The 27653-nt window shown below is 37.6% G+C and overlaps 1 protein-coding gene across 1 annotated transcript; it reads left to right on the plus strand.

The window, feature by feature from the left end:
* The first annotated feature begins 6139 nt into the window (after nt 1-6139).
* On the plus strand, nt 6140-26489 carry WTAP (Wilms tumor 1 associated protein). Its single transcript, XM_014546937.1, has 7 exons — nt 6140-6242; nt 11013-11068; nt 13968-14026; nt 15283-15403; nt 18748-18951; nt 23606-23760; nt 25259-26489. Exons 1-7 carry the CDS (start codon nt 6159-6161, stop codon nt 25840-25842), a joined length of 1263 nt encoding a protein of 420 aa, XP_014402423.1. The 5' UTR covers nt 6140-6158; the 3' UTR covers nt 25843-26489.
* The last annotated feature ends 1164 nt before the right edge of the window (nt 26490-27653 follow it).

The following is a 27653-nucleotide window of genomic DNA, read 5'->3' on the forward strand; positions in this document are numbered from 1 at the left end:
GGCCTCGCGGCGGGGCCTGGTCGGGCCGCTCGTGGAGTTTCCCCGAGTCCTGTCTTACCAGCGGGGAGCGCGAGTCCAGGTTCTTGTTTTGGTGACACTTAATTGGGTGTTTGCTCTCAAAGGACCCTGTTAAAAATCCTAAGTAACCGTGTTTATATGGTAAAAAAAAAAAGTCTCTTTCCCAGGGTGGAGTAATATTCCCTGCGCACCGCACCCTACGGCCCGGAATGGCACTCGTCGTTCCCCACCCCGAGGGGTTAGTGATGGCATCGCTGGGAGCGGGGAGCCCCGAGGTGCACGTGGATGTGGGAGTGGGAGTAGCTGCCCACGTGTCCGCGCGGTACCGGTCCGGGCCCCCGGAACACGGCGGGACGGACACAGCGGGGCTACAGTTGTCAGTGCGGAGAACAGTAACAAGAATGAGCACCTGCCCGACTCCCCGCTGTAAACCCGCTGTCTTCCGCTCTGTATACTTAGTAGCAGTCTTGGTCATTAATTGTAGGGGATGTTGCTCTTGAAAAAAGTGTTTTCCTGCCCTTAAAATTGTATGTTGGTAGGTCATGTAGCAAAACATGACCTTGGTAGTTTTAGATTATCTCCCACTTTTTTTTTTTGCCTCTACATAATTTTCTATTACTAGACTTATCAGAGAAAAACTTTTTAATAGACCCATAATAGTATATTGGTTATGAAAGTGGTGCATCAGGCTAGAGTTCAATGTTATAAATAAATGTTCTCCCCCAAATACACGTTAAAACTATCTTCTACGTTAGTGTGAGTATTTTATTTGAAAGGTTCCCCCCCCCCTTTTTTTGGGGGGGGGGTATGGCACCTAAAGCATTGAGGTGTGCCGCACTTGGTGAGGCAGTGAAAATTGGTGTCCCCTTTTTGCTGTTTTGGAGACTGTAGCCCAGAGAGTTAAGTGACCTGCTCAGGATCACAGGTCTGAGAAGGTACAAGAGTCAGGATGGGTGGCCTTCCGATTCCTAACTAGTACCCTTCCTGTTACAGCGCCCAGGCTAGTACCATGTTGTATTATTAATTCGTTGTGTTTAGGCACATGCTTTCTTACTGAAGTTGTGTTGGCTGGTGCTTGCCTCTCCGTTTACAGAGACCTGAGTTGCATAACTTAGGATCATAATGCTGAGAGTCAGGGAAGTACTGGGATTTGGGATGCTAGCCACCCAGCCAACTCAAACTGAGCCTCTAATCTAGATCATCATCTGTTATTAAATATTAAGGCATCAAGAGTGGTTGGTGGTTCTGACATTCTAAACTTGAGCTATATTATCTTTTTTAATTATCCACATGAATAACTGAAACCATTACATAATTTTAAAATCATCTTTAACTAGTTTTCTTAAATGTACTAAAAGGTAACCAAATTGGCCAATTTTGAATTTTACTTATTTTGCTTTTCTGCATTTTCTAGCTATAAGCTGCTTGATCACTATTTAGGATGAGAGAGGGGAGAATTGCCCACCTTCATTAGTTATTAACTTTTGTCATTTCATCATCTGGAAAATGGGGACTAACTTTGAAAAGTTAGAATTATTAAATGAATGGCTCATAGCACTGAACATATATTCATTTTTTTCCTTCAAGGTTCAACTCCAAATGATATTTCGGTCATTCCATTTTTCCGATACAAGAATAGATTGATTGTACTAAGAACCTGGAATGTCCATTGTCTTTATGGCTCTGGAGTTGACTTTAGATGGTTATTGTGTGCTGTCAGTTGTGCCAAAAAAAATTGTATTGGGAAATAAATTCCTTAGCACATTTGTGCAATGTGAAAGTCAAAACCAGGTTCTATTTTGATTAATTAGTTGGATGTTGATGCTTTTAAATTTTAAACTTGTTTTAATTTGCCTTTTGCCAGACTGCCCATTTAACTATTGTGCAATATCATGGACTCTCAAGGAAAGATTGACTTGTCATCAGTTAAAGATAAGGGAGGAGTTTCTAAATGCTTATGCTTTGAATTCCCAGCTTACATATCCCATAATATGTGGAATGACCTGTGACTGATAATCGACATGTGAAATGCAAAGATTTATACCAGGCCTGTATTTATCCTTGACTTATATTACAAATTTTGAAATTTATTTTTGTACGTAAAGAAAATACAGCCTGGCCGGTGTGGGACAGTGGTTGAGCGTTGATCTATGAACCCAGGTGGTCATGGTTCGATTTCCAGGTCAGGGCACATGCCTGGATTGAGGGCTGGATCTCCAGTAGAGGACATGTAAGAGGCAGCCAATCGGTGATTCTCATCATTGATGTTTCTATCTTTTTCTCTCCCTTTATCGCTGATATCAATGAAAATATATTTTTAAAAAAGAAAAAAATATAAATATCCTCTAAGCAGTTTGTTTTTAAAATCTACCCAGCATCAAACTTTTTATAAGAGGATGTAAGCCAATGTTAGAAATTAAAATAACTCGCTGTTTATAATTCTAAAACTTAGAGATCACCAAAAATTCTACAGTGAGGCTTAGAAACAAATATTGTTATTGTCAACCTGTTGATTCTCCCTTGGGCTTTTCGAGAAATAGTGATTGAGGGTCTTTGTGGGGTCTTTTTAATGAGGAGTAAACTTGTAATTAAATGCTTATTTTGTGCCAGTCTCCATGCTAAAGTCTAATGTTTATCTTTAAAAATAGCACAATAATTTTGAGCCTTCGTGGTGGTAATCATTTTTAAATGGGGAAACTGAGGCTCAGGTTACGCTGCCTTTTTTTTTTTTTTCCCAAAGTTTGTCACTCTGTTCTGGAAAAGTAGGGCTAGTAGAACTTCTCCACCATGTAAATGCCCTTTAAAAAAACACTTTAGCATATTTATTGCTAGTTAAGTTTGCAATTAACTTTATTTTAATAGAATAAAAAGCTGAGTAACTATGTATTAAGAAAAGAATGAACAAATAAACCTGGGCAAAGTGTCAGGTTGTAGAAACTTATACTCATTTATAACTGGAATTTAATGTTTAATCTATATTAAATAGCATCCATAATACTTAAGTTTTATAACTAAGATTTTATTTTGAGTGGCTCTGGTGCCCAGTAACTAGGTAACAGGTAGACTCCCTATCCACAGTGGTAAATTTAGCTGTTTTCAAACTGTCACTAATAGAGCTCTGTCACAATACCTGTTAATATTAAGTTCCACATATATACTCAGAATTTTACAGGATTGTCATCTTGGTTGATTTGGGGGAAAAACTAGATTTGTTTATTTAGCTCACTTTTTTAAATTTAAATTCTTTATTGTTGAAAGTATTACATATGTCTCATTTTTCCCCCCATTGACCTCTCCCTGGCCGCTCCCACCCCCCAGCACATGCCCTCATCCCCTTACTGTGTCCATTGGTTATGCTTATATGCATGCAAGTATGTAGCTCACCTTTTATGATTTAATAGTAACAAGCAAATTCACTTGTTTAGCATATGTTTGAGTGCCTACCATGTACTGAGGCATCAGCAGTGAATGGAAGTTTTCTCATGGAGCTTATTTCATAACTGGGAGAAACATCCTATATAATAAAAGCCTAATAGGCTAAGTGTCTGATCAACTGGTCGGCCTTTCAACCAATCAAAGTGTAATATGCTAATGCCACTCAACCGCTCGCTATGACATGCACTGACCACTAGGGTGCAGACAGTCAACCAGTTGACCAGTCACTATGATGTGCACTGACCACTAGGGGGAAGATGCTCCAACTGGTAGGTTAGCTTGCTGCTGGGGTCTGGCCAGTTGGGACTGAGTGAGATGGACCAGACATGCCCTGGAGCCCTCCCATGGTCCTTCCTTGGCCCTGATCGTGCAGCAGTGGGGTCCCTTGGCCTGGCCTGCACCCTCTCGCAATCCGGGACCCCTCAGGGGATGTCAGAGAGCCAGTTTTGGCCCAATCCCGCAGGCCAGGCCGAGGGACCCCACTGGTGCATGAATTCGTGTACTGGGCCTCTAGTAAGTATATAAAATATCAGATCGTGCTAAGAGCAATGAAGAAAAATAACTCTCAATAAAAGGGCAAGGAATTGGCATGTACTGTTTTGAGTAAGATGAAAAGCCTTTAGAAAGATTTACCTAGAATAGTGACATACATTGGTACACATTTATATATTAGTTAAATATGACTAAAACTTCAAATGGCTATAATTGTCTTATAGGTTTGTTTTTTTTTATTCAATAGATTATTGATATTTACCTATTATATTTAGCTCTGGACAAATGGACAATTGCAAGTAAATGCCAAACTTTCTGGGTTCTGAAAGGTAAACAGCCTAGTGAAGTGAATGCACGTTAAAGCTAAAATAGAAATAGTTAAGCCTCTGTGGAGATGAACTTGGAGAGGGTGATATACTCAGGTTTTTCCTAGTGATATCCAATGATAAGCTTATTAAAGAGGGAAGAATTAAGCCAGTACTTTATGATGTGATCAATTTACGATTATTTCTAACATGTCCCAATTCCTTCACAATGTACCTAATCTGAAAGTCAGGGTTTAGACCAGCCGTGTACGGCCCGTTTGAAATGAATAAAACTAAAAAAAAAAAGACCGTACCCTTTTATGTAATGATGTTTACTTTGAATTTATATTAGTTCACACAAACACTCCATCCATGCTTTTGTTCCGGCCCTCGAGTCAAAAAGTTTGCCCACCCCTGGTTTAGACAGTGGTTCTCAACCTTCTGGCCCTTTAAATACAGTTCCTCATGTTGTGACCCAACCATAAAATTATTTTCGTTGCTACTTCATAACTGTAATGTTGCTACTGTTATGAATCGTCATGTAAATATCTGATATGCAGGATGGTCTTAGGTGACCCCTGTGAAAGGGTCGTTCAACCACCAAAGGGGTCGCGACCCACAGGTTGAGAACCGCTGGTTTAGAGTATTTGACTTAACAGAGTTGGGATTGTATGTGATATGAAAAATAGAATACCATTCTCAAATATTTACTATGCTGTACATTACCATAACTTACTTCTATTTAGTTAAATTTTTAATAATTTGGAATATGGGCAGGTAAAATAAACTATAGGGAAAGTTTATAAGGGACATTCATTACTGTCCTTTATAATAAAAGACTAATATGCAAATCAACTGAACAGTGGAACTACTGGTCGCTATGATGCGCATTGACCACCAGGGGGGCAGATGCTCAACGCAGGAGCTGCCCCCTGGTGGTCAATGCGCTCCCACAGGGGGAGCACTACTCAGCCAGAAACCAGGCTCACAGCTGGCGAGTGGCAGGAGCCTCTCCCACTTCTGTGGCAAGCGGACATCCCCGGAGGGGTCCTGGCCTGTGAGAGGGTGCAGGCTGGGCTGAGGGACATTCATTCTCCTCCCCACCCCTCACCACCACCCAGTGCATGAATGTCATGCACCGGGCCTCTGGTACTATTATAAATGATACCTAGCAATAAGTTTAAATTAGCTTGCCTCCTTGTTAAATTTGAATATTGGGAAATAACCAGAAGTATTTTCAGTAAGCATATAAAGCTAATGAGAATAGTTCTTCAATTTATCTTTTGCAACAAGAGTAAGTGAATTTTGTATAAATTTATATAAAGAAACATTTTGAGATACAAATTATTGTGACATGTGATTAAATAGTGTAGGAATATTTTTATTAAGGTGTATATATTATATGTAAGCATTGTACAGTAGTGAATTATGGCAATGATAGCTTCTACCTTAACCATAATGCTGTAAAAGAAAAGGCTTAGCAACTGGTCCTACTCTTCTGTATCAGTTCAGCAAGATGCCTGGGATACTGCCTGAGGTCAATAACTGACTTCAACACAAAGTTGTCACTTCTGCAAGATTTGTCTTTCATAGGGCAGTTGTAAGAATGCATTGAAAAATTCTCTCTCAATCCTTTATGGCAACATCAAAAAGAACAACTTTTTTATAAAAGAATTTTTTAAATAACCTAATAGTTGCAATGTAATGTAATAGTAATGCTAATGTAAGATGTTAACTTGAGAGACTGGGTGTGGCAATTTCAGGAACCACGTAATATCTTTGCAACTGTTCCGTAAATCTAAAACAAAAGATTTATTTAAATTCAAAAGAACCCTTAATGATTTGGTCATAATTGAGTTCACTAATAAATTGGTGTGAAAAGGCCAGTATTTTTTGTTCCTACTTTCAATGGAAAAAAATCAATTGAACCTCATCTCTCTATCCCTTTTTCTAGGATTCAAGATGACCAACGAGGAACCTCTTCCCAAAAAGGTGTGTTTTTCCAGCAGTTTTTAAGCATTTTATTTATACACACACACACACACACACACACTATCTCGAGTGTTTGTTTAATGTTCACTCCTTTGCCTATGATAATAATAACATCATGGGTATATAATGTACTATACATTGTATCTCATATGCAGTGTATTTTTAGAATATTTTCAAATTTTGGAAAACTCTTGTAATGTTTTTCCCTTGCTCTACTCTTAGCCTTTATTATGTGAACATTATACAAATAATGTCAGAAAAGGAGATAGTTTTCCACAGGTTTCTATAAGTTCTTTTTTCCTAATTTAAATTCCTTTGATTGTAATGTCCATTATACAAATAATGTCAGAAAAGGAGATATTTTTCCACAGGTTTCTATAAGTTAACTTCTTTTTTCCTAATTTAAATTCCTTTGATTGTAATGTAAATTTATTTTTATGTTTCAAAAAAAGGTTACAACTGTTTAGTTCTTAGGTTCTACCTTTTCCTCTGGTCTCATTATCCCCCTGTTCTGTATTCCTATTAGTTCAGTATAGTCAAAGGAAACCATCAGCAAAGTGAGAAAACAACCCACTGAATGGGAAAACATATTCACCAATACATCTGATAAGGGGTTAATATCCAAAATTTATAAAGAACTTATAGCCCTAACCGGTTTGGCTCAGTGGATAGAGCGTCGGCCTGCGGACTGAAGGGTCCTAGGTTCGATTCCAGTCAAGGGCATGTACCTTGGTTGCGGGCACATCCCCAGTAGGAGGTGTGTAGGAGGCAGCTGATTGATGTTTCTAACTCTCTATTCCTCTCCCTTCCTCTCTGTAAAAAATCAATAAAATATATTTAAAAAACAAAAAGAACTTCTAAAACTCAATACAAAAAAAAATTTTTTTTAAATGAGCAGAAGTCCTGAATAGATGCGTCTTTAAATAGGACATTCAGATGGTCAGTAGACAAATGAAAAGATGCTCAATGTTACTAATCAGAGAGATGCAAATTAAAACCACAATGAGATATCACTTCACACCTGTCAGAATGACTATCATCAATAAATCACAAGCAACAAGTCTTGGCTAGGATGTGGAGAAAAGGGAACTCTCATGCACTGTTGGTGGATATGCAAATTGGTGCAGCTACTGTGAGAAGCAGTATGGGGTTACCTAAAAAATTAAAAAGGGAACTGCCTTATGACCCAGAGATTCTACCTCTGGGAATTTATCCAAAGAAACCCGAAACATCGCCAAACCAGTTTGGCTCGGTGGATAGAGCGTCTGCCTGCGGACTGAAAGGTCCCAGGTTCGATTCCGGTCAAGGGCATGTACCTTGGTTGCGGGCACATCCCCAGTAGGAGGTGTGCAGGAGGCAGCTGGTCGATGTTTCTCTCTCATCGATGTTTCTAACTCTCTATCCCTCTCCCTTCCTCTCTGTAAAAAATCAATAAAATATATTTTTTTTAAAAACCCGAAACACTAATTTGAAAGACTATATGCACCCCTATGTTCATTGCAGCATTATTTACAATAGCCAAGATTTGTAAGCAGCCCAAGTGTCCGTAGATGAGTGGCTAAAAAAGCCGTGGTACATTTACACAGTGGAATACTACTAGGCCTTAAAAAAGGAAGGGAATCTTACCTTTTGTGACAGCATGGATGGACCTGGAGAGCATTATGCTAAGTGAAATAGGCCATTCAGAGAAAGACAAGTATCGGATGATTGCATTCTTGTGGAATGTAATCAACAGAATGAATTAAGCAAAATAAAGACAGACTCAGAGAGGAGGCTGACAGCTGTTGAGGGTGGTATGGGCAGGTGGAAGGATTGAGGGGAAAAAACTCATGGATACAGACAACAGTATGGTGATTGGTGGGGGAGGTGAAGGGTATATGGGGTGATAAATGGTGATGGAAGGAGACTTGACTTGGCATGGTGAACACAGTTCAGTGTACAGATGATGTGTGGCAATGTGCACCTGAAACCCGTATGATTTTCTTAACCAATGTCCATCATTACATTCAGTTGAAAGGAGGAAAAAAGAAATAGTGGAAATGGGACTTCATATTCTAGTTGTTAGCTTGCCTTGGTACAGAGGAAAAGTCAGATGTGTGCCAAAGCATTAAATCGTACTTTGTTTTATTAAAAAAAGTAACATTTCTAAAAGGAATTTATAATTCAATTGGGAAAGCACGATATAAGTGTATGTTATAAGGGAAACTATAGTATAGCCATAATTTTTTTAAAATATGTTTTTATTGATTTCAGAGAGGAAGGGAGAGAGAGAAAGAAACATCAGTGATGTGAGAGACTTATTGATTAGTTGCCTCCTACATGCCCCCTACTGGGGATTGAGCCTGCACCTTGGCATGTGCCCTGACTGAGAATCGAACCGGGGACCCTTCAGTCCATAGTCTGATGCTCTATCCTCTGAGCCAAACTGGCTAGGACTATAGCCATAATTTTATACTAGAGTAGAAGAGGTACCTCACCTTTATAATCATTTGGTATAGAGAAAACAATATTCCTCAATTTACGAAGTAATTTCAGCTAGCTAGACCAGTGGTTGGCAAACTGCGGCTCACGAGCCACATGCGGCTCTTAGGCCCCTTGAGTGTGGCCACGAAGTTTCAATCACACTGTACGTGCGCACCCGCACGTGGCATTTTGTGGAAGAGCCACACTCAAGGGGCCGCAGTTTGCCGACCACTGAGCTAGACTATTATGCCCATTTTTTAAAACTTTACTTCTATCTATATGTATATATAAAAGGCTAATATGCAAAGTGTCCCCTTGGGAGTTGAACTGGGAGTTTGATCGCTCATTATGATGTGCACTGACCACCAGGGGGCGGTGCAGAATGAAGGAAGGCCCTGGCCAGCAGCCAGAAGGCTCTGATGGGCCCTGATTGCTGGCCAGGCCTAGGGACCCTACCTGTGCATGAATTTCGTGCACTGGGCCTCTAGTTTTGAAATAATTATTGATTCACAAAAAGTTGCAGAGAAATGTTCTATACACTCAGAGATGTTCTATACACTCTTCCTCCAGCCTCCTTCAAGGTTGACATCTTGCATAACATCAAAACCAGGAACTCAACACAGAGCTTATTGATACAATCCACAGAGCTTATTCAGATTTCACAGGTTCTATATGCAGAGAGTGCGTATGTGTGTCTATGTAGTTTTATCTCACATAACTTAGTGTTACCAACACTACAACCAGATTAGTTAGTTAACTCATCACCTCAAGCTTCCCTTGTGTCATTTCTTGATAGCCATATCCGTTCCCTCCTCAATCCCCAACACCTGGCAAACATTAAGCAGTTTTCTATAATTATGCTACTTTACAAATGTAGATAAATGAAATCATGCAGTATATGTATCCTTTTGAGATTTTTTTTCCCCCAGTATAATTTTCCTTGAGGCTTATCCAAATTGCTTATATCTGTTTCTTTTTAGTATCCCATGGTGTGGATGTATCATAATTTAATTATTCACCTGTTGAAGTATGGGTAGTTTCCAAGTTTTGGCTGTTGCAAATAAAGCTGTACATTCATGTACAAGTTTCTGTGTGAAAATACATTTTCATTTCTTTGGGATATGTGCTTAAAAGTTCAAATGCTGGGTTGTCTAGCACATCTATTTTTAGTTTTAAAAGGAACCACCAAACTTTTTCAGAGCAGCCATACCATTTTACATTCTCACCAGCAATCTTATTCTGCATCTTTACCTACCACTTGGAGTTGTTACCACAATCTTTTATTTAGCCATTTTAATAGGTGTGTAATGATAGCTCATTGGGGTTTTAATTTGCATGTTCCTAATAATGATGCGCATCTATATATATATAAAAGGTTAATATGCAAAGTATCCCCTAGGGAATTCAACTGGGAGACCGGGAGTTCAATAGCTCGTTATGATGTGCGCTGACCACCGGGGGCAGCGCGGAACAAAGGAAGGCCCTGGCGGGCAGCTGGAAGGCCCTTATTGCTGGCCAGGCCTAGGGACCCTACCCATGCATGAATTTTGTGCACCGGGCCTCTCGTTTTAAAGATAAATGGTTTACTTTTTTAAAACTACTTTACAATAAAATAAGAGTTATGTGTGTTTTTTAAAGTATAGTATACTAGAGACCTGGTGCATGAATTCGTGCACTGGTGGGGTCCAGCTAGCCGCCCCGATTGGGGCCGATCAGAGAGGGCCGGCCAGGTGGAGGGGACACAGGAGGTTGGCTGGCCAGCCCCACCCAAGTGGTTGGTGGGCAGCCCTGCCCCCTGGTCGAACTTCCAGTTGAGGAGACAATTTGCATATTAGCCTTTTATTATATAGGATACTGAACCATTTCTAAGTCTCAGGCTTGGAGATGTTTCATATGTCTCAGTATAGTGCTCCTTTTGGAAGGGCTTTGAATGTCTTAGTGCAGTGGTTCTCAACCTGTGGGTCGCGACCCCTTTGGCAGTCGAACGACCCTTTCACAGGGGTCGCCTAAGACCATCCTGCATATCAGATATTTACATTACAATTTATCACAGTAGCAACATTACAGTTATGAAGTAGCAATGAAAATAATTTTATGGTTGGGTCACAACATGAGGAACTGTATTTAAAGGGCCAGAAAGTTGAGAACTACTGTCTTAGTGATAAAGGGATTCCTATTAGAAACCAGCGCTTGAGGCATTAGAAGTTATCCTATCTTCATAAAATATGAAAAGTGTAAGCAACAGTGGTATGTACATTTAAAATGTTTAGGAAAAGCACCCAGTTCATATTTCAATTCTCTTTATAGGTTCGACTGAGTGAGACAGACTTCAAAGTTATGGCACGAGATGAGTTAATTTTAAGGTAAAATGTTCTTTTATTTTTCAAAATATAAAAATATTTTTATAGAGCATTATATTGTAATTCTATACTATAAAGTTTTTGTCTGTTAGGTATTTTATTTTTAATGTGCATACATCTTCACATCATTTAATGTACTTTTGAAATGTTTTTTTTATGGCCTGTTTATTATATAATCATTGAGGAAAGCATAACACTTTAAAGATCTAAAGCACTAGGTTGGGTAACTTCTAGCCTAATAGGTAACCTGAATTTTTTCCTTGCAAAAATTAGTTTAATGTAGTTGTTCCTTTCCTGTTTAATATGTGAAAAAGTTATAGTCCTAAAGGATATGTTTTCAGTTATGGAAGAAATACATTATTTACTGATGAAGGCAAGTTACTCTTTCTTCTAAGGAACCTTAGTCGGCTAATTTAACTCTATATCCTTCATTTTCTCATCTTGGAGTTAAAGGAGTTGGATTAAATTACTTTTAACAGTTACTTCCAGCTCTGATTTTCTGGGGTTATCTTATAATTGTCTTGCAAAAATAGATTGAGAAATGCAGCATTATGGTATTCATTCTTTTAAATGCAAGAAATCAGAAAAAGAATCGCATGTTTTGTGTTTTATAACTTAAATATATTCTTTCTGCATTTTATTACTATGGTTGATAAGTTTTACATGACATTTTTAGGTAAAAATAAATGAATATTTTTCAGGGTCATTGAACTTTCTCTAGAAATTTCACAGAATTTTTACTTGAAGGACTAAATAAATTTAATTGACTAGAGTAGAGAGAAGAGGTGTTTTATAAGATAGACACAGGTTACTCGTTCTATTGTTTCCTAGAGTCTGATAATTTCCCACTCGTTCTACTTACTCTGTTGTGGACTTCTCTGTATCTTCCTTTGCATAATCTCATGCATAGGACACTTTCCGTTGCATACCCTTTATTTTCCTCCACATAAATTTTGAATCCTTAGTATTCTAAAACACTCTTGTCCTTCCCTGCTGCGGTAGGCACTTGCTTATGATATACTGCCACTCACCTGTTGTTCTCTTTGTACCTCTGATATGAGACAGTCCTTGCCTTTTATCCTTTCTTAGATAATTCCTCTGGTTAGTATGTGCAGTCTTTTTCTTGATTTAATTGAGTGTGTGTGTGGGTGGGGGATATTCTTGAGGTCAGATTAACTTCTTTCTTTAGGGAATTCTCATGAGTTTTTCCCTCATTAATTCTCTTGGTGATTTTAAATCAACTGCTACTTATTTAACTAGTCTGTACTTTTTGGCTTCTTGATAAGGATGTTTTTGTTGACTTTTTTATATTTTTCTATTCTTCTAAAACAAATAGTTCTTATATTGCCTCCACAAGAGACCTTTATTGATCCCCCAAAATTGAATGCACTTGATTTGTACCCTAGGTTGTCTTGGCCATAAAAATAACATGCTCTTGGCTGAACAGTAGTCTTTATATGGAAGGTAGATTAGCTTGGTATTTTTTGGTCATTGTAAATCTTATAGCTGACCTGTCAAAGTTTTTAAGATTATAAAAAGATTTTCTAAAATTAAATTTTGATTAGCTGCAACTAAAGAGTGGCTTGAAAACAGCTCTTCAGTAAGCAAGACAGCGACAGTCAGGGCAGGTTACGCTTCCATTAGCAGTTGCTTAAACATATGACTGGGAAAAGCTTTGTTGTTTATGTGCAATCATTGCAAGAGCAGCTAATATAGCCTATGTTTTGTGGGTAGGGGAATATAATGAGGAAGAAAGGCCTTCTTATACTCTGACAGTATATAGCATTTATGCAAGTTGATACAGCTTTACAAATAGACTGGAAAAGTAGTATTTTCTCTCCCCCTTTTTTTTACAAGTAAAAATAAATATTATTTTTGAGAGAGTCACATGGTATTTTCACAAAAGAGCCAAGATAACCTGCAGCCTCTTATAATTAGGCATATTTTATACTAGAGGCCCAGTGCACGAATTCGTGCTCCAGTGGGATCCCTCGGCCTGGCCTGTGGGATCGGGCCAAAACTGGCTCTCTGACATTCCCCGAGGGGTCCCGGATTGCAACAGGGCGCAGGCCAGGCCAAGGGACCCCACTGGTGCAGTTGGTGCCGGGGAGGGACACGGGAGGGTTCCAGGGCTTTCTGGCCCATCTTGCTCAGTCCTGCTCAGTCCCAATCAGCCGCTCCCCAGCAGCAAGCTAACCTACTGGTCAGAGCGTCTGCCCCCTGGTGGTCAGTGCACATCATTGAGTGGTTGAGCATCCTTAGCATATTAGACTTTTATTATATCAGATGCCTTTTGTTTGTGGTGGAAAGCATATCTGAAAGTCGTAGTACAGGGGTGGGCAAACTTTTTGACTCGAGGGCCACAATGGGTTCTTAAACTGGACCGGAGGGCCGGAACAAAAGCATGGATGGAATGTTTGTGTGAACTAATATAAATTCAAAGTAAACATCATTACATAAAAGGGTGTCTTTTTTTTTTTTAGTTTTATTCATTTCAAACGGGCCGAATCCGGCCCGCGGGCCGTAGTTTGCCCACGGCTGTCGTAGTAGGTTTTTTACTCAGCTTCCACTATCCAGGCATTGAGCTGAACATAAGTGCTACAAAGTCTTATATGGTGTGTGATCTGACCCAGAGACACACACTTGGTAAGTTCTCAGGAGAAAACACTTCTATCTGTGTTTCCTTTTACATAGTTCCATTAAGCCGAGAAGGAATAATGAAGTGACTCATTTATTATTGGTTAAACTAGATTTATAATTATCTCAAAATGGAAGAGACCTTAAAAATCATGCAGTGGAATTCTTGGTGTTAAATTTATAAGTTTACAGATGTGACTTTTTTTAGTTTCTTAATAAAACAATTTCAATTTAACAACTAATAACGACTTTATTTTTGTACTAGATGGAAACAGTATGAAGCATATGTGCAAGCTTTGGAGGGCAAGTACACAGATCTGAACTGTAAGTTTGAGTAGTAGCTTCCTAAAGACCATGCGAATATTTCTTTTTAGATTGTTATAGACATTCAGGATAATTGGTTTTGCTAAGCAAATGTAATTTTTATTCAAACATTAAAGAACTATGGGCACTATATTGGGTGCTAGGAAATAGGTGAATGACACATGATCTCTCTTCTTGGGGAGTTCCCAGTCATTGGGGAAGACTGACATGCAATAATATAATAGCATGACTATTTTAGCAGAATTATGTACAAAATTCTGAGAGAATATGGATAGGGAAACTCACAACTACTTTACACTTTCCTAGATCTGTCCCTAACACCTTCCACAGAGGAATTTGAATTAAAGCATGAGTTATTAATCTAGGTATGCACAAAGAACTAGTAATACATTTATTTAAATTGTAACTTAATTATTACTTAAATCGTAAAAATAGGATATGGCTTTATTTTTTACAGATTTTTCAAAATCTGCTAAAAATACCAACAAAGTTTATAATATCAAACCTTTTTAGTCTGTCACTTTTCATTGAGAGTAACATTATTTGTGAGTATAAAAACCAATATTATGCCCAACCGTTGTGGCTCAGTGGTTGAGTGTCAACCCATGAACCAAGATATCACTGTCTGGGCACATACCCGGGTTTCAGGCTTGATCCCCAGTAGGAGGCTTGTAGGAGGCAGCCAATCAATGCTTCTTTCTCATCATTAATGTTTCTCTCTCTCCCTCTCCCTTCCTCTCTCTCAAAAATCAATAAAAACCAATATTGTTTTCCAAGCCCAGAAAGCTTAGTACCCTGAAATTTCAGTTATTAAAACTATATTATAATCCATAGACGTTATGAACATCATGAAAACTTGATGTAATAATTGTCTGTACAGTTATAGACATGTTTATTATATTGAATAGGTTAAAATCAGTCCTAACCAGGACTCTGAATACTGTATAATATAAGCAAATACAAAAGTTTCTTGTGTGAAGTTGAAACAGATTAGACTGTAACAACGTAATTCCATCTAATATTAGGTGGCTTTGGACCACTATAGCACCATTATCTCCTAAAAGAGCACTGTGCTTGGGAACAAGCTTCCTTGTTCTAAACGTAGTTAAGAGAGAAACTAAAGACTTGATGAATTTTTTACCCTGGTTTTTATTATCCTGACAAAGACAATCAGAACTTTCATTTCATTAGTTCCGTTTGGTTTTGAAATTGTATTTCATAATGTTTTGAAAAAAATTTTTTTTTTAAATCATCAGCTAATGATGTAACTGGCTTAAGGGAGTCGGAAGAAAAACTAAAGCAACAACAGCAAGAGTCTGCACGAAGGGAAAACATCCTTGTAATGCGACTAGCAACTGAGGAGCAAGAGATGGCTAGGTAGATATTCTTTGAGATATAAATAGCAAAATGTAAATTTTCAATAGATAGCCTGTCATCATTGGATTTAAAATAGGTTTGTGCTCTGGCTGGGTAGCTTGTCGACGTTGGTTAGAGCATCGTCCCAATACGTGGGTTTCATCCCCTGCTCGGCACATACAAGAATCAATCAGTGGCCCAGTTGTAGTGGCTCAGTGGTTGAGCATTGACCTGTGAATCAGGGGGTCACGATTCTTCTATTCCCAGTCAGGACACATGCCCAGGTTACAGGCTCGTTCCCATGCAGAAGGCAGCCAATCGATGATTATTTTTCATCATTGATGTTTCTCCCTTCCTCTCTGAAATCAATAAAAATATATATATTTTTAAAAAGAATCAACCATCTGATTAGTTTCTTCTCTTTACCCCTCGATGTGTCAGCAACTTCTACCACATTTTCTTTTTCATTATTGCAGCTTCCATTTGTATCAGGTCTACACAAATCTAAAACGTAGTGACATGTTTGATGGTTTAGCTGTGGTTGAATTTAGATTCAATTTTATGCTGTCTTAAACAGTGTTAGCCTTTTTTTAAATTTAGTGTTGGTATATGTAAGTTATACTAAGTAGAGGAAGCTCTGTCACTGTTTCTAATTTTAAAATCTGAACTTTTCTTGAGTTTTATGTAATCTCCATTCGACACATTTATAAAAATCTAATATATAAGGCAATATTCTGGTCACTGGGGACTAATGTTGGGCACAGTCCTATTCCTATTTCTTCTCTCTTTCTTTTACTTCCTCTGCAGAGATTGTCTACATTTCCACAAAAGTCTCTTGTCCCTCTTCACTTTTTCAAAATGACTCTTCACCTGTCACTTTGCTTAAGAAAACAGTAGCCTTTGTCATTTTCTCTACCTACTCATCACTTTTTCTCCTTTTGTTTCCATCTTCACTACCACTAATTTTTTCCCCCTTTAAGGTCACTAACTAATGCATTAAATTTCTCTTTTTCTCAGTACTCATGCCTTCACTTTCTGTATTTTCAACTATTAAACCATCCTCACCTTTGGCCATTGGTTTCAAGAAGTCTCATCAATAGTTTGAATATTATTGTTTTCTTCCTATGTAACACACACTCCTCCAACAAAAATTTTTTTCTCTCTTATGATTTTCATGTCTAATGAAGTGGTCAGTGCATCTCAGTTGCCCAGTCTCAAAATCATTTAATTCTTTCCTTTTTCTGATAGTTAGGATTCTAGATTCTACCATTTACTCATTTAATAATTTTAGTTCTCCCTGTTTGCATGGCATTGTGTTAAGATGCTTACCCGTGCAAAGGATAAATCTTACTTTCCAGTGCTAACACCTGGATAGATAGTGTAGCTAGAGTAAGAATGGGTAGTTGTGGTAATACCTCATAACACCTGTGTGTTTTGAACCCTCTCTTCTTGAGGCCTCTTGTTATCCTAGTTCAGGTATATCTCAACATTTGCTTTAGACCAGCAGTCGCCAACCTTTGGGACCTCAGGGACCCCCAGTGGTCCGCAGACCACCGGTTGGTGACTGCTGCTTTAGACAGACAATATGTGCTGCTGGTTCCTTTATGATTCTTCAGCTATCATATATACACTGGCAGTTTGAACATTCATGCCTGATCAAGCCTTTGTTGATGCCCCATCACTCTTTTGTCTTTTTCAACCTAGATTTCAAGGTTATCTCAACTAGAGCCTAACCTTCCCAGCCACATTTTTATAGCTCTCCCCTGCACAGGCCTGCTGAACAACTCACAACTGCATTCTTTCAGTTAGAATACAGAGGGAAGTTTTGCAGAAAGGGCAGCAGGAACAAAAACAGGGAAAGGTCAAGGTTAATGTGGAGATGCAGTTCTCTGTGTAAATCTAAATAGCAACTATGTTGGTGTTGGAGAGGCAGTGTTTTCTTTAGTGATAGTAGTATGTGCTATGTACTATATGACATGCTTTATTCCTATTAAATTGTCTTAGCAACTGGCCTTACATTGAATAAACAGTTGTATTTTCTTATTTAAAATGAGTTACTTAAGCCCTAGACAGTTTGGCTCAGTGGAAAAGAGCTTCGGCCTGCGGACTGAAGGGTCCCGGGTTCGATTTTGGTCAAGGGCACATGGCCGGGTTGCAGGTTTGATCCCCGGTAGGGGGCATGCAGGAGGCAGCCAGACAATGATTCTCTCATCATTTATATTTCTCTCTCTCTCCCCCTCTCCCTTCCTTTCCAAAATTAATACAAATTTTTTTTTAAATGAGTTACTTAAAATAAATCTCCCTGAGTTAAGTAAAAATTAGTTCTCTTTGCTCAATGAAATAGTAATTAAATGTATCCTAAATCCATTCAGTATATTTTTGGCTTTTACTAAATGTATGATAGAAATTAGCTACTTATGAAATGTTAACCTAAATCCTATTTAAGCCTTAGTGTGGAGCAAGATCTTGAACCATATCTTCTTTGGGTGTGAAGCAAGTGATACATTTAAAGCCAATAAACTGTATTTCATATTTTAGAAAGGTATTTTTAAGGTGATAGTAAATAGTACAACTGAGAGAAATGGAAGGTTTCGTGTGTAAGTAGGGAAGTTCTGGTATGGTGGGGAAAGCCCTAGATCAGAGTCAGGAGGCTGGAGAGCTACAATTCTAGTCCCAGTTCTGGCACTGAACTAACTGTATTCGTGGACACTTGGTTTATTTAATTTCTCAAAAATAAGTTTGGACTAGGTCAGTCACCTTCCAGCTTTACAATTCTATGATTCAAATCTACTCCGAAGGGAAAAAAATAAACATAGAATTTCTTTTGGCTTAAGATGCTATTTATAAAGCTATTTATAAGATGCTGTTTATAAAGTAATGCCAGCTCATGTAAATATAAATACTACATATTTTTAAATCTAGAAGTGCAAGTGTGTGTTTTAAATTATAACCTTGTACCTGGTATATTTTTAAGGGATTTGTATTGTACTTAAAATAACTTCCATGGGCACAAATTTGAATGAGTAAAGTACTGTAGTGTTATATAATTAATATTTTAAACTTGGCTTTTTCCCAGTGATTGCTAGCATTTTTAATAAATATAACCGATTTTTTTGGTACTGTTTTGGTTGCAAAGTAAGATGTAGCCTCTTTATTTAAAGGTTTCAAATATGGAAATGCAACCAAATGGCCATAATTCCTTAAATATCCTTAATTTAAGGGTAACTTTAAATAGTTGTTTTTAATTTTTACTTTAGAGGATTTTAAGATCAAAGAGGGAGAGTTTTCATAAACAAGTTGGCAAATACAGCAAATGAAATGGATTTTAGCCCACCTTCTTATGTATGTTTCCTTTGATTTGGCAGTAATTGTTTCTTTTGCTTTGCACAGACTCAAATCCAGTACCTCAAGCAAGTCCAGCAGCCCAGTGTCGCCCAACTGAGATCAACAATGGTGGACCCCGCGATCAACTTGTTTTTCCTAAAAATGAAAGGTGAACTGGAACAGACTAAAGACAAACTGGAACAAGCCCAAAATGAACTGAGTGCCTGGAAGTTTACGCCTGATAGGTAAACAAATCATACTCCCCAGTCAAGACTTCCCTGACAGTCCCACTACGAGAAAGCTGTGGTGGGACAGCCAAGTACTCGTTTCCACACCAAGACTCAGACTTTTTGAGCCAAAAAAGCCACATTCTTATACTATCCAGCGTGTAATGGTTAATGTAACACTGACCAGATGAACCTTTGTTTCAGCTTTTTTCTCTTCCCCTCCCCTTGCTTCAGAGGCCTGATGGCGTCGGACTATTCCGAAGAAGTGGCCACCTCCGAAAAATTCCCCTTCTAGGACATGTAGACACTTGAGAAATGTTTCTGTTTGAAGAAAATAGAGGGAGAAACAGAAGTCTTAAGTCTGTGGCACACTGTGTCTTCAGACAGTTTGGAGGAATGAAAACCTAGAGATTTAAAATAATGAATTGAACATGTAAAATTCCAGTAAAATGTAAAAATGGAATATGCATCGCTCTTAACCTTGAGCATAGTGACTTAGAGACACTGTATATCAGTTTTGCCTATAAGACTGTGGACTTCATGATTGTTGTTGAACTTCTTGATCAAAACTTAAATGAGGTGAATTTTGCATTTCAAGGGTTTATCTGCTAAGAAACTACTTAATAGATATCAGTACAAGTAGTTCATATATTTAACCATTTCGTTTGGGGCTCTCTATTACTTGATTGAGCCTTAAATCAATGTGGTTTGAATCAATGGTTTGTTCTTTGAATGGTTGCTAATACTGTAGATAATCTTACTGAGGACTGTACAAACATGAAGGTGTGGTATCAAACTTCAGGTTTAAACTGTGAAGCATTATAAACATTCATTTCACGACTAGATTGTATAAGGATATTGGCTGTGATGAGACTCGCGTTACTTTTTAGTAGTGAAATTTATTAAATCCCCATTTCATTCAACAGGCACAAGTTGAAAGAGCATTGTCATTGGTGTTAATGGGGGAATGTGTTCCTTCATTGTATTTTGAGCCTTTTGTATCGCACTTTTGATATTAAATTAAATGTGCCTTTAATAGTTGTTTTTTTTTTAAGTTCAAGGAATACTATGATGATTTTGTTGTAATTTTAACATTTTGATTTTGGGGGCTGTGGAGAGCAGATTGATTTTGGGAAAATTGTTGCTGTGCTCTTCAAAGGAAAGGAAAGGCCATGCCTCTGTTTTCCAGCTGGTATCATAAAAGACAAGGAGACTTGACACTTGGTACTTTTTGACGCCTTGTCCCAAGATATTGAAGTAGAAATTCCTGTGGGACAGCTTCACAGGGTGCCTGTCAGAAGATGGGGAAATAATGTCTGGGAACCGTGGGCTGGCCTAAGTGAGACATTTTGTGAATTGAAAAAAAAGGTATAGTGATCATATCCAGCAAATTCATTTGATCATTTAGATAAATGAGGCATTTTCTTCATGCTTCCATCCAGTCCTGGAGGTGAATTTTTTTTCTTCAGATCATTCTATAAGTCACCAATTCGAATTTTCTCTTGGTGATAATGGAGTCTAAGATGAGTGAAGATAAATGTTCCAGATTGTCCCAACGTTTAATTTTAACAAGGGTGACTTAGTTCTCTCTTAATCATTCAAATCAATTGTAAGTATCATGTATGTTTCTGCTTTAGGGAACTGATTGTGGGGCAGAGGGTGGGTTTAAGAAGTGGTTTGTTGTATGACTTTATAGCAAGAAATCCGCTTCTAAGATTCTCATTTTTAATGGGGGTTGGAGAGTAAGTAACCAAATCTGTTTGAAATTAGCTTATGGTGCCCGCATTAAGGCTTTTGTATATATTTTATGCCATTTAAGATCATAGTAGAAATGGCCTAAATATTTTTAGTAGGTCAAGAAATAATTTATAATATGTATTAACAGCATGTACTTAAATGTAGCAGCATCTTTCTTTGCATTTAGGTAACAGTCAGTTTGGGGTTTGTGGGTTTTTTTCTTCTTACTGTTAAAATTTTTATTAATTGATAAGATAATACATGCTCATGAATAAAGTTGAAAAAGAATGAAGAAAAGTGAAGACGAAAAGTGAGAGTCACTCCTGGATGTGGCCTTGCGCTTTCCCATTCTGTTCTCCAGGATCAGTAACCACTGTTAACACTTCTTGGGTATCATCAAGATAATTGCTATGCATATAAAGTCATCTCATATATTGGTTTTAAACAAATGTGAATGTGCTACAGATGGTTGGCTGCTTTGGCTTTTGTTTTCCACTTTATCTCTTGGACATTTTACTTTTTTTTTAGTTCATTTAGTTTCATATTTAATGGTTACATAATATTTCCATTGTATTAGTGTATTTTAATCACCTATAAATGGATTTTTAGTCTCTGAAAAAATAGGCTGTAAACCAGGGTATTCTAGATACTACATGTAAATACATCATTAGCTTAAAACAAATAGTATATAATCAATACTATATCTGGAATAATTCAAATAGAATGGGTTGTAATTTTGCTTTTGGTGTTTTTTTTCCTATTCTGTTTTCATTTTGAGAGAGCTTCCCTGAATTACTTTGTCCACGGTAGTTAAAATATTTTATGCATGTGATGATCATCTGTTTTACAGTATTTAGAGGGTATGTTTCAGTATTTTGGCAGTGTTCAGTTTTCAGTTAACCATTTAGGTAATTGTGTGTACAACTCTCCCAAGATATCCTGGCTCCTTGATAACAAAGCAATGTACAGTGTCCATTCTTTTGTATAAGTATTTTCTATGAAACCAATTCCTATTATGTTTTCTTTGTGAATTATTTGATTTTAGGAATGGGTTGGGTTTTTTTTGTAGTTAAAAAAAATATATTCTTCCAGAAATAGTTACTTACAATTAAATTTTTATGTTTTTGTGATATAACAAACACAGCACAAATTTTAAATGACATAAAGTTATAGAATGTTTAAAGAAGAACAGTTTTGTTAAGATTTATTTTAGTAGTCATTAATTTTAGAAGTGATCGGATTATCTTAGAGCAGGCATTTGTTTATATAACGGTATGACTTCATAAATGAAATGGTATACTTTCATAAATGAAACATTTTTGCATTAGAATTTGTGCTACTTTGTGAGATTAAGTCATCTCACAAATTATTGATTTTAGTTTTTTTCTAATCTTTGTTCAGTTTATATAAAAGATTTTTCAGGTTAGTTGGAAAACACTGATGTTACTTAGCAAGAATAAGTCATGGGAGCATAGCAATAAAGTGGGAGGAAGGAGCATCAGCATGATTGACAGTGCTGCCTGTTTCTTAATTCCTCATTTGATTTCTAAGCTCTTGTTCAGTGGCTGCTCAAGTCTGCTCAGGGGAAATGGGAGCGATCTGTAGCAACAGTAGCCACAAACAGGAAAGGTAACTAATAATCTTTTACTACTGCTGGCTCGCTGCTTTCACCTGAGGCTTCTTTGAGCCAGTAGTAACCCAAGGTTGTACTTCACCACAGTTTGCATAAGGATAATAGGTTAGAACAAGTGCTCTCAGTAAAAGAACCTTGCAAGAGTCAAAGAATGAGCATTACTTACAGAGCCCTCCCATTTAACAGTCCCAAGGCTTAGTAACATCAGATGCATTCTTAAATATATTGGACAAGGGGGGAACCTCACTAAAAGAATAAAGAAATACAAATTGTCAGCAAAAAAAGTTTTATAGCCAGTAAGGTCATTCTGAACTTAATGCCATTACAAGAATATCAAACTTCATATCCATGTCTCAAAGGTAATATATATGATTATATATTTAAGTCAGATCCCTTGAAAAGTCATTATTTCTATTGTGATTGCTGAAGCAAAAAAAGCAGTAAAATTTTATTGAGACAGGACTTTTGATTACATTTTTTATAATTGCTCTATATATGCATGTAGGCTCTATAGTATGTTGTACTAGCACTAGGTAACTAATTTGTGAAAGTATACATTCCTGATTTGGCAAATATTTGCATTATTTATGATCTTATTTTTGTGTCCTAAGGATAATCTTTTATAACATCAATAAAATCTTAACTACGTTTCGATAATAAATTTTTTAAACCTTAATGTCATATTGTAAGGTAACTCAAAAGTATGTCCTATAAAGAAGTTAAATGAGGGATTGATGAATATGAATAGTCTCAAGCCTCTATTTTTAAAGCTGCTTTAAAAACAATTACTGAGCACACCTCCATTAATGCAATAAACATTCCTATGAGAATTGCCTATTAAGAGGCATCCTTATTAAATGCTGTTCTGGCAAGAATAAATATACTCGCATTTACATTTATAGGTACTGATTTTCATATATTAGTTATTTTAAAGAATTGCACATTTGTGGTGGTGCATTTATTTTTTCAAGGACTTCTCTGTTCCATAAAGCTAAGTACCTTAGTGTTTTATTAATATTGGCATATCTGAGATGTGTGTTAATTCACTGGCAAGTAATAGCAATAAAAAGTGACCATTTGGGTACTTTTGGCTTAGGGTTTATTTTTGCTGCTGTATTGGCAGAATACTGAAATGCAGAAGATGGATGTGTTCCAGAGAAGAAGATGGTAATCACAGGGAGGCATATGCTGTGACATAGTTATGTTCTTTACCTGTTACCTGAATCGCGTACTAATTGCAAGCAAAGAAGGTTGTAGACCGTTTTGTCTTCATTTTGTGATGGATGGCTCTTTCCTTTGCAGCCAAACAGGCAAAAAGTTAATGGCGAAGTGTCGAATGCTTATCCAGGAGAATCAAGAGCTTGGAAGGCAGCTGTCCCAGGGACGTATTGCACAACTTGAAGCAGAGTTGGCTTTACAGAAGAAATATAGTGAGGAGCTTAAAAGCAGTCAGGATGGTAAGGGGGTTTTTGAAAAGTTTGGTTAATGTTGCACTGGCTTTAAAAAACTGCCAGGCATGAATATTTCAGATTAGGTTCTCTACATGGTAATCTCTAGCCAGTGGTTCTGTAAAATTATGAATGAAACATACCTAGTTAGTTAGACAAAGCCATTTAATTGTAGTGGTTTTCTCCCCACTCTAGCCAATGGTTCTGTAAAATTATGAATGAAACATATCTAGTTAGTTAGCAGACAAAGCCATTTAATTGTAGTGGTTTTCTCCCCACTCTCCTGATTGTTTGTGTAAATTTCATAAGTTTTTGTTTTTCAGGGTGGAGTTTGGTAAAAGAGAAAGGCTATTACATTACTAAGGCATTTCACAGATCTACAAATTTATAATCAGTGCTTTCAAAGGAGAATATTTTTATTTAACCAATTTCTCTAATTGTAAATCTTGTAAGTATTTGGCTACTTCCAGTGGTCTAAAAGTATATCATGGATTGTACCTGTTGAGGTTCTATTTCATGAATAAGAAATCATATTTAAGTTTGCTAAGACAAGCCACCATCCTTTTTTCAGGCAAGTATATAGCTGTTTCCTCCTCTTTATGAGGAAGATTAATAGTAAGGAAAATATCTAAACTCTGAAAATTAAATTATTAATTACTATATCTGATAGTTAATTGCAAAGATTAGTAGTCAAATATCTTTAAAACTACCTTTTCAAAGTGAGTTCTTAGCTCTTACTCTTCGTAAACACAGTAAATCTGAGATTTTATATAGTAGTGAGGACTTCTTCCCCCAAAAGCTTTTAGATCTTAATGGACATTTGTATTCATAAATTTTCAAGAGTTATTTTCTCTGTTGGGTTGTTTTGTTTTTTTGATGTGGAATGGTCCCTTGGTTACGGCCTAGGCCTCTTTGGAGTGTTAGAGTCGAGGACCACATTGTTCCCTAGGGGCTAATCCAGCTGTGGAGCTGAAAATAATCACTTGCTAAGAGGATGAATAAGAGGACCAGGCATGTGGGACCACTGGTTAAAACCAAGGGTGGGGAACCTTTTTTCTGCCAACGGCTATTTGGGTATTTATAACATCATTTGTGGGTCAAAATTCTCAACTTAAAAATTAGTCTGCTATATTTGGTCAAACAGTTAATTAACTCTCCCCTAATGCCTTGACAGGGCCAGACCAAATGATTTCCTGGGCCTTACATGGCCCGTGGGCCGGATGTTCCCCAATCCTGGAAACAAGCCTGAAGCAGATGTTATGGGCTGTAATCAGTTGTATATGGCTAGATGGTTTGAGTCAATTTAAACTTGGTTGCTTTAATATATTTATTTTAACCATCTACTCCCCCCCCCCCCAAAAAAAAAAACACAAACAAAAAAACCAACTCATTCTTGAATGGCTGTTTTAAAATTCCAAGCAAAATTTAAAAAATCAATTTTAGAATTGAAGTATTGTAAAATATGCTATAAAAGATATTAAAGTAGGTTTGACTCTCCTTTGCACAGAACTGAATGACTTCATCATTCAACTTGACGAAGAAGTAGAGGGTATGCAGAGCACCATTCTAGTTCTTCAGCAACAACTGAAGGAGACACGCCAGCAGCTGGCTCAGTACCAACAGCAGCAGGCTCAAGCCCCCGCCCCGGGTACCAGCAGGACTACATCTTCTGAGCCTGTAGGACAGGCAGAGGCCCCAGGTAAAGACTGCAGTCGGCTGGCCAACGGACCAAGCAACGGCAGTTCCTCCCGGCCGAGGACGTCTGGGTCTGGATGTCACAGGGAGGGGGACACCACTGAAGATGGCTTTCCTTCTTCTCCAGGGAATGGTAATAAGGCCTCCAACAGCTCAGAGGAGAGAACTGGCAAAGGAGGTAGTAGTTACGTAAACCAACTCAGTGCGGGGTATGAAAGTGTAGACTCTCCCACGGGCAGTGAAAACTCTCTCACACACCACTTAAATGACACAGACTCCAATCATGACCCTCAAGAGGAGAAAACAGTGAGTGGGAAAGGTAACCGAACTGCGGGTTCCCGCCACGTTCAGAATGGCTTGGACTCAAGTGTAAATGTACAGGGCTCAGTTTTGTAATATTTTTCCAGCAAATTTTTATACAGCGTCATTTAATTTGGGAGAGGATGCTATCAGAAAATTAATGCATACTTTTGTCACAATTTGCCTTTTTTGGTGGGTGTGTGTTTTTTTTTCTTTGCTTCAATACCTCTGCCACTTTGGAAATTGTAACAGTTAATTACTTTGTTGCTAAAAGGACATTTTGTGTAAGGTCAGGTTATTTTTATATGAGTTTAATGTGAAATTGTAAATGGAACTCTTTCCTTAAAGTATAACACAATGATGTCTGTATAAATCTGTGTCTCTCTAGAACCTGTGCTGTGTAGGGCATTCTTACTCATGCTGTTACTATGCTTATGCACCATTCAGACTTGTTAGAGTAGATGTGGGTTTATGACTGCCAAGTTTGCCCAGTACAGTAGTTTTATCACTAAAAGTTGGACTTGTTGATGGAGTCCTATGGTAGTTTCAGTGTTAGATACAGTTTTTTTTCCACCATACATCTGCATTTTCTCTTTAGGTGACTGAATGTTTAAGAAATTTGTGTGCATAGTTACTCAGTTTTTATGAACTGTTGTACCCTGTTCATGCATATTGCTCTGTGACTCCAGTATATCTTCCCTGTACTGACCAAACCTAAATAAAGATTTTTATTGTAACTCCTGCATTCGTTTTGGTGTGTGTGTGTGCGCGCGCGCGCGCGCTTAGCACTTGTTATTTATTTTTCCTGAGTTGCTTAATTTTTACTCATTATCCTTCAGTATCTTACCACAAAGGTGAAACAAGCCTGTGCATCAATTTTGACTGTGTGCTTAATATTTTTAGGGTGTGTGCCTTGTTGCCCTGGCTGATGTGGCTCAGTTGGTGAAGCGCCGTCTCATGCACTGGCAGGTTGCTGGTTGGGTTCTGGGTCAGGGCACATGCCCAGGTTTTGGGCTCGATCCCCGGTCGTAGTGTGTGTGGGAGGCAGCCAGTCATGTTTCTCACATCGATGTTTCTCTCCTCTATCTTAAAAAAAATAAAATATTCCTTGTTTTGCAAAATAAACTTGGAGTTTGGGACTACACTTTAAGTTTTTCCCCTGACTTGTAAAAATAAATGTTATAAAATATTCAAAAATACAGAAACTATAAAGAAGAAAATAGCCTTTTTTTAAAATTTTTAATTGAAAAGCAGACTTTTTGTGAAATGATTTCAGGTAATTAGTGATGTTTCAAAACAGCCAAATGCTACTGACTTATTAACACATTTGCTAATATTATGTAGTAAGGCTATGGGGTGTTAGAATGAAGGAGAAAATGTTTTTAAGATGAAAGACTCTGTTTGCTTTGTTATTTTAATATAATTTTATTGATTTCAGAGAAAAGAGGAGAGGGAGAGAGAAAATCAATGATGCAATGATGAGAGAATCATCAATCAGCTGCCTCCTGCATGCTCCACACTGGGGATCCAGCCCAAAACCTGGGCATGTGCCCTGACCAGGAATGGAACTGTGACTTCCTGGTTCATAGGTCAATGTCAACCATAGTCGGGCTGCTTTGTTATTTTAAACATTAAGTATCAAGGTCTATGGTGTAAAGAATATAATTTTATAACTAAATTCATTATAGACTTATTATGTGTCATTACCAATTTTCATGCTTCTGTCGAATCTGCATTAATGAATTAACGTGGGCACAGAGAACTTACAATTGTGCAAAGTCAACATTCTTCATTTCTGGAACTGGATGCTTTATTTGTTGGTATGACTACGATAAGAAAGGTGGTAAATTTTTAAATTTCATTTTATTGCTTAAAGTATTACAAAGAGTATTACATATGTCTCCTCC

This window comes from Myotis brandtii, unplaced genomic scaffold (assembly GCF_000412655.1).
Source record: "Myotis brandtii unplaced genomic scaffold, ASM41265v1 scaffold458, whole genome shotgun sequence".
In the NCBI taxonomy this organism is placed as follows: Eukaryota; Metazoa; Chordata; class Mammalia; order Chiroptera; family Vespertilionidae; genus Myotis; species Myotis brandtii.

Bases quoted from the DNA above. Each gene is read 5' to 3' on its own strand.
- WTAP (XM_014546937.1), top strand. From the start codon at position 6,159: ATGGAAAAAAATCAATTGAACCTCATCTCTCTATCCCTTTTTCTAGGA. The intron at 6,243-11,012 runs GTGTGTTTTTCC...TTCTCTTTATAG, and splicing joins AGGAACCTCTTCCCAAAAAG to GTTCGACTGAGTGAGACAGA. The intron at 15,404-18,747 runs GTAGATATTCTT...TTGATTTGGCAG, and splicing joins GAGGAGCAAGAGATGGCTAG to TAATTGTTTCTTTTGCTTTG.